The sequence below is a fragment of the Schistocerca piceifrons genome, chromosome 4 (assembly GCF_021461385.2).
Source record: "Schistocerca piceifrons isolate TAMUIC-IGC-003096 chromosome 4, iqSchPice1.1, whole genome shotgun sequence".
Taxonomy (NCBI): domain Eukaryota; kingdom Metazoa; phylum Arthropoda; class Insecta; order Orthoptera; family Acrididae; genus Schistocerca; species Schistocerca piceifrons.
The window spans coordinates 164108363-164119076 of record NC_060141.1 but is presented as its reverse complement, the minus strand read 5'-3'; the positions used below and the strand labels follow the sequence as shown (position 1 = coordinate 164119076).

Here is a 10714-nt window from a genome sequence, read left to right as displayed (position 1 = left end):
GTTCGTGATGAACACTAACCTTTTGATGCTACGTACTGATGTGGTTGATGCTAGTACTGTAGAGCAATGAGTCGCATGTCAACACAACATTACCTTCCTTCAATTGGGCCAACTGGCGGTGAATCGAGGAAGTCCAGTACATACTGACGAAACTAAAATGAGCTCTGACATGGAAATTAAGCGCGTCCGGACACATGTTCACATAACATCTTTTCTTTAATTATATATATATATATATATATATATATATATATATATATATATAATGTTGCACTTTTCTGACATCCCAAGAGGCTCATTCTGTGTTCAGAGTTAGTCAGGCGTGTAGTGCATTACGATCTTGGCAGTTGGGATGACAGTATCTCTAATTTGAAACTTTGGAGAGGGCTGCTTGGGAGATGAGAGTTTGTGTGTGCGCAGGCAGCGTGGACGCGCTGTCGCTGGAGGACCGGCGCTACTTCCACCCGGCGCGCGCACAGTGGCAGCGGGTGCCGGGCCGGCCCAGCGCATACCGTCTGCGGCCCAACTCCTACATCTGGGTGCCCTCGGCGCAGCTCTTCCCGCGCGCCGGCGGCTTCCCCGCAGAGTTCTCGCTGCTCGCTACTCTACGGCTGCATCCCCAGGTAAGTCACTGACAGGCTTTCTACATCTGCATATACATCTACATGTTATCTCTGCTATTCACACCTGCCTGCCTGGCAGAGTGTTCATCGAACCATTTTCATATCACTTCTTTACCATTCCACTCTCGAATGGCGCGTGGGAAAAAGGAACATCTAAATCTTTCTGTTCGAGCCTTGATTTCTCTTATTTCATTATGATTATCATTTCTCCTTACGTAGGTGGGTGTCAACAAAATATTTACGCATTCGGAAGAGAAAGGTGGTGATTGAAATGTCGTAAATAGATCTCACCTCCAAGAAAACCGCCTTTGTTTCAGTGACTGCCACCCCAACTCGCATATCATATCAGTGACACTCTCACCCCTATTGTACGATAACACGAAACGGGTTGCCCATCTTTGCACTTTTTCGATGTCTTCCGTCAATGAAATGTAATGTATTGCGATACATAGAAAGAAGGATCCTTTATAGTATGATTATATGATAGCGGAACAAACAATGGTAACAGTTACTTCTGTAAAATATCTGGGAGTATCCTTACGGAACGATTTGAAGTGGAATCATCATGTAAAATTAATCGTTGGTAAGGCGGGTGCCAGGTTGAGATTCATTGGGCGAGTCCTTAGAAAATGTAGTCCATCAACAAAGGAGGTGGCTTACAAAACACTCATTCGACCTATACTTGAGTGTAGCACAACAGTGTGGGATCCGTACCAGGTCGGGTGGCAGAGGAGCGTTTCGTCACAGGGTTATTTGGTAAGCGTGATAGCGTTACGGAGATGTTTAGCAAACTCAAGTGGCAGACTCTGCAAGAGAGGCTCAGTGCATCGCGGTATAGCTTGCTGTCCAGGTTTCGAGAGCGTGCGTTCCTGGATGAGATATCGAATACATGGCTTCCCCTACTTATACCTCCCGAGGAGATCACGAATGTAAAATCAGAGAGATTCGAGCGCGCACGGAGGCTTTCCGGCAGTCGTTCTTCCCGCGAACCATACGCGACTGGAACAGGAAAGAGAGATGACAGTGGCACGTAAAGTGCCCTTCCCCGCACGCCGTTGGGTGGCTTGCGGAGTATAAATGTAGATAGAGTCCTACCTGGTAAGGATCCCACACCGCGCAGCAATATTCCAGCAGCGGACGGACAAGTGTAATGTAGGTTGTATCATTAGTGGGTTTGTCGCATCTTCTAAGCGTTCTGCCAACAAAGCGCAGCCTTTGTTTCACCTTCCCCGCAATATTATCTGTGTGGTCTTTCCAATTTAGGTTGCTCTTAATCGTAATTCGTAGGTATTTAGTCGAATTGACAGTCCTTAGATTTGTACGATTTATCGAATACCCAAAATTTATCGAATTTATTTTAGTACCCATATGGATGACATCGCACTTTTCTTTGTTTAGTGTCAATTGCCACTTTTCGCACCATACGGAATTTCTCTCTAGATCATTTTGTAATTGGAATTGATCGTCTGATGATTTCACTAGACTGTAAATTACAGCATCATCTAAAACAGGTCTAAGGGGGCTGCTGAGATTATCACCTAGATCATTTATGTAAATCAGGAACAGCAGAGGGCTTATCACACTACCTTGCGGAACGCCAGATATCACGTCTGTTCTACTCAATGATTTACCGTCTATCAGTACGAACTGTCACCTCTCTGAGAGGAAATCACGAATCCAGTCACACAACTGAGACGATACTCCATATGCAATCAATTTCTAAATTACTCAACTACTGTAACAAGTGAAAGTCAGTCGCTCGTGTCGTTCTTTCACTAGCATAAAAGTCTGGTACTTCACACCACTTTATAATCAGACTTCATTATGGTAGCACTACACAGCCTGCATGTCATTATTAATCATGGTAAATTCTGCTTACAGCTGCAATCTTTTACTATTTATCGCGACTGGAATTACGAGTATTGCTAATCGTCAGGCAACTGCAAGAAATCGCACCAGTTAGCTACAGTGATTCACGAAACTCGACATGCATTCTACTTAAAATGTCGGCATCTGTGGAGGAGTGGTACTTACAAATCTCAAATGCAATGTTTATTTTTCGTTAGTTTCATTTCATCACCCTCACCACACATGTGCAGCACAACAGTCCTGCCGGCCGGTGTGGCCGAGCGGTTCTAGGCGCTTCAGTCTGGAACTGCGCGACCGCTACGGTCGCAGGTTCGAATCCTGCTCCGGGCATGGCTGTGTGTGATGTCCTTAGGTTAGTTAGGTTTAAGTAGTTCTAAGTTCTAGGGGACTGATGAACTGAGCTGTTAAGTCCCATAGCGCTCAGATCCATTTGAACCAACAACAGTCCTCTCTACAGCGAGAAACATTAAAAAATGTAAATAGAGGAGAAATAATACGACTAAAAGGTGAAAATTTACCCATGATTGTAAAATCTATAGAATGATGAATTCTCTAATGGTTTACATAACATTAAGTCTGTCGAATTTCATTAGTGTTTAAATTAAAGTTTAAGACTAAAGAAAGATAAGTATTTAAAAACGTAACAGAAGCGGTGACGTTCTTGTTAAGGAAGATCACTGCATTTTCCCCAATAAGCTGAAAGGCCTACAATAGAAAAAAGAATGATTTTGGGAGGGGAAAATGTGCTCTCTTGGTTTTGAAACATGTGGATATAAATACAGAGTCGTTATGGTAGTATCTGTTGTGATAAAGTTAAATGATATTCGGACGGATAGTGGGAAGACAGAAAGCGAGGAGTAGTTTGTTATCAGGGACGTGGGATCAGGAGAAGAGCAGATCGCGAAAGATGAAAGAGAGAAGGGGGGGCCTGATGTGGGACATATAACACGGGACTTTTTAATATCGGAGTTTATTTCATTGTCTGGGAAACGGTGGAAGTTTCTTTAGGATAGGATGTAGCGTCGTTCAGGTGCTTGTACTGTCAGATGTGTTCGTACAGGTGCAGTAGAATATCAAGTATCTTGAACATATGGGAATGTCGGAATCCAGCTTTTCGGAAAGTGTTCACTGTCGGTGAGGAGAGGTGGGAATTTGATAAAATACAGATGATCCATGTTGGGGAAGCTAAACGGTTGCGGAAAGCAAGACATGGCGCTCATGGAACTGGAGGCAATTATAAAATTGGGGTGGGGCGAATATTCAGTCAACATTGGTGAAGGCGAAGAGAGTGCGGATTAACATTATTTTGTAGGTTGCAGTACAGTAGAGTATCACAATGTCCATGTTGGGCAGTTTAGTAGTTTTAGGCTATTGTGGGCCTCCTGTTCGATGCATAGCAGATGATGTTTATACATTAGTTGCCAGTGGAAACCTGGTCCGAGATATCTTAATGAGTTAGTTAACTGGATAGGATGGTTGTGAGTGCTTAAGTGAAAGTAATCGATTTGGGTAGTTGGCAGATAATTATTGGCTGTGTTAGGTAGGCAGGATTTGGGGGGGGGGGGTGGGGGGGAGAGATAGGATGAGTTACTATTGTGAGTAATGAGAAAATATGGACAGTTACGTAGAAAGGAACCAATCAGACGGACAAAGTTAATTGGAAGTGCATGTGTCTGGAGTCTGAAGAGGTGGCCGGAATGGCAGATAGTCGGGGTCTTTTTCGAGGCTGAGGATACGAAAATGGCAGATTTTCTGATTTAAGTTGATGGGACAGGAGAAGTCAGAAGCACAAGAGCTTGTTATCAGAGGAGAGGTTTTGACTGAAGCCACACTGCGTCTCTGAAAGGATAAGTGTTAGTTCAGGAGTGTATGGATACATTAGGAAGTGTTAGATTCGAAGACCTTGTTAAACAACGAGGATGGGGCTGATGGGTCAATAGGAGGGAAACGTAGGATTTTGGAGATTTTCCACAACTCATGATAGTAGTCTGCAGAGAGGATCGTGTTGTAACGGTTTACAAAGATTCCTAGAAAATAACAGGGTCCTTATGTTACATATGTGTATGTAGTGCATTCGCATCCGGGAGCAGTGTTTAGCTTTTTGTGTAAGACTTGTTTTATCTCATGCACGGCGATAAAAGGGTTCAACTCTGTCTGTGGTATCTTGTCCATCTAATGAGACCTGGGAGCAAGTGATGGGAAAATGTACGTTCATCTACGGTGCTGAATAGGAAGTAGGTGAAAAGAGGGTCGTTAGGAACTGTGAAGATGTAAGACAGATTGGATGCAAAGAGATTAACTATGTTCAGGGCGTGGGGTGGGAGGAGGTTACTGCGAAGGAGTAGACAGTTGGGAACGGAAATAATGCCTGTGAATCAATGGAAAGCTTTCCAGTTATTAGAGGAGATAATGGCGAGCAAAGCGTCAAGTCTGATGCACCTTTGGTGAAAATCTCGGCGTTTCTGGGCGTTGAGTAAGTCTGTGAAAACTGTAATATTCGAACTGTGTTCCGCAATGCTCTGATTCACCAAAAACCGGTAAGAAATTGTTCTGTATTGATCGACTAGTTCTCGGTGCGCTGGGTAAATCACGTGAAACCTTAGAAGAAAGTACGTTAAGTAACTTGCTGTGTTCTAAATAGTGCCTAACCTTACAGCGACCTGGATACCGGTACTTTATTTGTTGAAACGCAAATATGCATACAGGCGCAAATACAAATGAGTGTGAATGTTGTCTAAGTAAAACAGCGCACAAATAAACACAAAACATTGTAAAATCCACAACGGTAACATATTTCCCGTGTACATATGGCCTAAATTTGAAAGACAGTATGAACCGGGTGATGCAAAGATAGTTGCTAAAGTGAAAAATACCCTCGAGCGTAATTTTTCATAGAGGTAATGAGATAGACCAGCAACATCATTAAAAAAAGTAAGAATAGTTAAAATGATAGCTTTAAACATTTACATACAATGAACAAGGTTTTTTCAAAACCATAGACATGAACAATCAAGTTATTTAGTCATACACACTAAAACTTTGACACCATCCTGAAACAAGTTAAGTTCCAAGAATGTAATTAAAAAATGAAGGACTTAATGCGCTCAACCGTCGCGAGTGGATATTAAGTCCACAGTATGAAAAACTAATGAAACATTAATACAACCTGAAGTTCACTTACAATTTAAATATATTTCTATAAAGCCAGTCCTATTTAACTGTGACTGTAATTACGTAAAATATCTAGACATTAAAAGTTTTGTTATGAGCATGAGCTAGCAACATAACAAGAACGTGCTGCTCATCTGCACCAAATGAAAATTTCCACACTTGGCTCAAAACTTAGTAACCTGTTCTGAAAGTAGTACACAATAACTGTCACAACTTGTAATGCAGGAGCGTAACATCAAGAGTAGTTAATTATGAGAATTACGTAATTATAAGTGAGACAAATCGCAAGAGAGTAAATTCAATTAACAAAAAATTACGCAACTTATTCAAATGGTGTCGAACTCAGCCATCAATAACACGAGAGCCATTTGTCAAAGTAACCAGCGCCATGCGAATTTGACACTTCCTATAGCACAGAATTTTGAACGGAGTGAAACAAGTAGCAACACATTCCTGTAACATAAAGCGATTACTACAAGTAGCTAGCGGTATACCAAGACGCACGAGATATATCACTTACAATTTAAAATGAAATTTTTGATTATCCATACTTCTGTACTCTCTAAATTTCAGTTTATACTAGAAGAGCAAGTAAAGTGACCGGCAGCCGGGTCACTGTAAGTACTTAGAACACTGCAAGTTACTTAACAACCCTTTTCACGTGAATAAACACTCTTTACCCACGGCACTAAGAATTAGTCTATCAATACGCAAAAATTTATTTTACCTTTTTTTTAATCAGGATATTGCGGAACACAGTTTGTATATTACAATTTTCTGTGACTGGAACTATAACAATATCGTGGCGATCGACTGCCAGAGCCAGGAAGTACGGCCATGACTCCCGTGATCAGCTTGTTATAACGCCGAGAACGTACCACAGTACTGGTGAGAATTCTGCTCTGATATACATTACAGAACGATGGATGATCCGCCCAAATGCTCCTCAGTGCGGTGTAATGTGACACGCAAACGGCAGGTCGGCGGTATCGGCGTCTGTAGCAAACATGAATCCTTAACCGCCGGAAACACGCGGTCGCACCTTTGGTTACCTTGGTCTCTATAACTCGGCTCATCTCCGGCGTCACCGCGCAAGCATCTAAATAGTACACCTGTCTGTCATCGCTAGCAAACCCAAAAGGCAGCAAGGTGCTCCAAGATCGAAAAGAACGACTGGAGGCGAAGGTTGACCGCCCCCCCCCTTTAAACAGAAATGAAACAGAATGTAAGAGGCCTATTACCTGACTTTTCCACAGTACCCTGCTTGTTCAGGACTATGAACCAGCTAATATGTGCCCAAAAACCCTTGCCACTAAATGGATCCTGCACCGGGAATGTGACTGGGTTCAAATGGCTCTGAGCACTATGCGACTTAACTTCTGATGCCATCAGTCGCCTAGAACTTAGAACTAATTAAACCTAACTAACCTAAGGACATCACACACATCCATGCCCGAGGCAGGATTCGAACCTGCGACTGTAGCGGGCGCTCGGTTCCAGAGTGTAGCGCCTAGAACCGCACGGTCACTCCAGCCGGCACTGCGACTGGGGAAAGTACCTTGCTCACCCAAATTATGGGACAACATATTTTATGTAACCTTTTCGGCACTCTTACTCTGCAGCCAGCCGGTGTGGCCGTGCGGTTCTAGGCGCTTCAGTCTGGAGCCGCGTGACTGCTACGGTCGCGGGTTCGATTTCTGCCTCGGGCTTGGATGTGTGTTAGTTAGTTAGGTTTAAGTAGTTCTCAGTTCTAGGGGACTGATGACCTCAGTAGTTAAGTCCCATAGTGCTCAGAGCCATTTGAACCATTTTTTGACTGAGAAAAACCGAGATAAATGTTGGACAGCCAAGTACCTCATTTACTGTGGAGTAGCCCCACGAACCGGGAGAAGGCATCCACCATCACCAAAGATACTTGCTCCTGTGCTCTTTCCGTGGAAAAGACCCTACGTGATCAATGTAGATCTCTACCATGGGTGCTCTGGCGATTAAGAATTTAACTCTCCCCACTTAGAACTGGGATTTGGTTTAGTCACAAGACAATCCTTGTTTTCCTATTTAAGATTGGCCAGGTCAAATGCTCCTTAATTTTCATTCTAATTCTGAAGCAAGTCTTTGAAGAAGGTCGGTATTAGGTCCATCAGCAAACGGATCTTAGCCTTGCCGTAATACTAGGTCTTACAACACAGAATTATTGGTCATTATAAGTGGCCCAGAATCTCCTCTCCTCCTTCAATCTTGCTTTTAATTACGTGAAACTAAGGGCAACTGCCGGCCGCTATGGCCGAGCGGTTCTATGCGCTTCAGTCCGGAACCGCACTGCTGCTACGGTCGCAGGTTCGAATCCCGCCTTGGCATGGGTGTGTGTGTGATGTCCTTAGGTTAGTTAGGTTTAAGTAGTTCTAAGTCTAGGGAAATGATGACCTTAGATGTTAAGTCCCATAGTGCTCAGAGCCATCTGAACCACTTTTTGAGGGTCAACTTCCTGCTTGGAACCTAAATCGCAAAATAGCACCTACCCGCAGATGACTCCAACAAAAAATTCATTCACCAAATTAGGTGACATTTCCTATGGCTCTTCTTCTTGTTGAAACAGGTGGCTTTGGAATCATCAAGCAGGTTATGACTCCCTCTGATATCCTGGACCTCAAAACGGAATGCAAATATGCAAACCTCCCATGTTGCTACCTGTTTTTCGGGGACGTGCCAGAACCCTAGATAACGCTTGGGTATCTGCCTCAGATATGAGCAACCTATGGTCTAAATAAAACGTAAATCCCTCGAGACCAAACAGAACTGCCGAGCCCTCCAATTCATAATGTGTCTACCTTCTTTCCTCCTCAGGTAACGGCTTTGATAGTACCCTATTGGTTTCCTTTCACCTTGAAACTCCTTAACTAGAACCACGGCGATACCAGAACTTGACACATCAGTTTATAATATTTATTGGTTATCAAAATTAGAGAGTCCCAAGACCGAGGCATTAAGTAAAGCTGTTTTCAGAGCATCAAATGAGGCTTGCTGAGATTCTTCCGAAACGAACAGTTCCCCTCTCCATTTCAGTTGATTCAGAGAACGGCCAGTTGTGCAAAATTCAGTATGTTGTTGTTGTGGTCTTCGGTCCTGAAACTGGTTTGATGCAGCTCTCCATGCTGCTATATCCTGTGCAAGCTTCTTCACCTCCCAGTACCTACTTCAACCTACATACTTCTGAATCTGCTTAGTGTATTCATCTCTTGGCCTCCCTCTACGATTTTTGCCCTATACGCTGCCCTCCAATACTAAATTGGTGATCCCTTGATGCCTCAGAATATAACCTACCAAACTATCCCTTCATCTAGTCAAGTTGTGCCACAAATTCCTCTTCTTTCCAATTCTCTTCAATATCTCCTCGTTATTTATGTGATCTACCCATCTAATCTTCAGCATTCTTCTGTAGAACCACATTTCGAAAGCTTCCATTCTCTTCTTGTCTAAACTATTTATGTCCATGTTTCACTTCCATACATGGCTACACTCCATACAAGTACTTTCAGTAACGACTTCCTGACACTATAATGTATACACGATGTTAAGAAATTTCTCTTCATCAGAAACGCTTTCATTGCCATTGCCAGCCTACATTTTATATCGTACTTCCATGGTCATCAGTTATTTGGCTCCCCAAATAGCAACACTCCTTTACTACTTTAAGTGTATCATTTACTCCTCTAATTCCCTCAGCATCATCCGACATGATTTGATTTCTCCTAAGGTCTCTTTAATATTCCTGTAGGCAGTATCTATCTTACCCCTAGTGAGATAAGCCTCTACATCCTTACATTTGTCTTCTAGCCATCCCTGCTTAGCCATTTTGCACCTCCTGTCGATGTCATTTTTGAGACGTTTGTATTCCTTTCTGCCTGCTTCATTTTCTGCGTTTTTGTATTTGGTCCTTTCATCAATTAAATTTAATATTTCTCCTGTTATTCAAGGATTTCTACTAGCCCTCGTCTTTTCACCCACTTGATCCTCTGCTGCCTTCATTACTTCATCCCTCAAAGCTACCCATTCTTCTTCTACTGTATTTCTTTCCCCCATTCCTGTTTATTGTTTCCTTATGCTCTCCCCGAATTTCTGTACAACCTCTGGTTCTTTCAGTTTATCCAGGTCCCATCTCCTTAAATTCCCACCTATTTGCAGTTCCTTCTTTTTTAATCTTCAGTTATTAACCAATTGATTGTGTTCAGAGTCCGCATCTGCCCCTGGACATGTCTTACAATTTGCAACCTCGTTCCTGAATCTCTGTCTTACCATTATATAATCTATCTGATACCATGTAGTATTTCTAGGCATCTTCCATGTATACAACCTTCTTTTATGATTCTTGAACCAAGTGTTAGCTATGATTAAGTTATGTTCTGTGCAAAGTTCTACCAGGCGGCTTCCTCTTTCATTTCTTTCCCCCATTCCTTATCCACCTACTACGTTTCCTTCACTCCCTTTCCCCTTTTCAGTGACCCATGACTATTAAATTTTCGTCTCCCTTTACTATCTGAATAATTTCTTTCATCTCATCATGCGTTTCATCACTTTCTTTGTCATCTGCGCAGCTAGTTGGCATATAAACTTGTACTACTGAAGTAGGCATGGACTTCGTGTCTACCTTGGTCACAATAATGCGTTCACTATGCTGTTTATAGTAGTTTACCCGCACTCCTATTTTTTATTCATTATTAAACCACTCCTGCATTATCCCTATTTAATTTTGTATTTATAAACCTGTATTCACCTGACCAGAAGTCTTGTTCCTCCTACCACCGAACTTCACTTACTCCCACTATATCTAACTTTAACCTATCCAATTCCCTTTTCAAATTTTCTAACCTACCTGCCCGGTTAATGGATCTGACATTCCACGCTCCGATCCGTAGAACGCCAGTTTTCTTTCTCCTGATAACGACGTCCTCTTGAGTAGTCTCCTCCCGTAGATCCGAATGGGAGACTATTTTACCTCCGGAATATTTTACCCAAGAGGACGCCATCATCATTTAACCATACAGTAAAGCTGC

At 42.6% G+C, this 10714-nt stretch overlaps 1 protein-coding gene across 1 annotated transcript in view; it reads left to right on the top strand.

The window, feature by feature from the left end:
* The first annotated feature begins 398 nt into the window (after positions 1–398).
* The window catches only part of LOC124795692 (protein kinase C-binding protein NELL2-like), a 252531-nt gene continuing 242215 nt past the window's right edge, over positions 399–10714 (top strand). The window contains exons 1-2 of the mRNA XM_047259773.1: positions 399–623; positions 3757–3765. Coding sequence (XP_047115729.1) covers positions 399–623; positions 3757–3765 — 234 coding nt within the window. The remainder of the gene's footprint in view (positions 624–3756; positions 3766–10714) is intronic.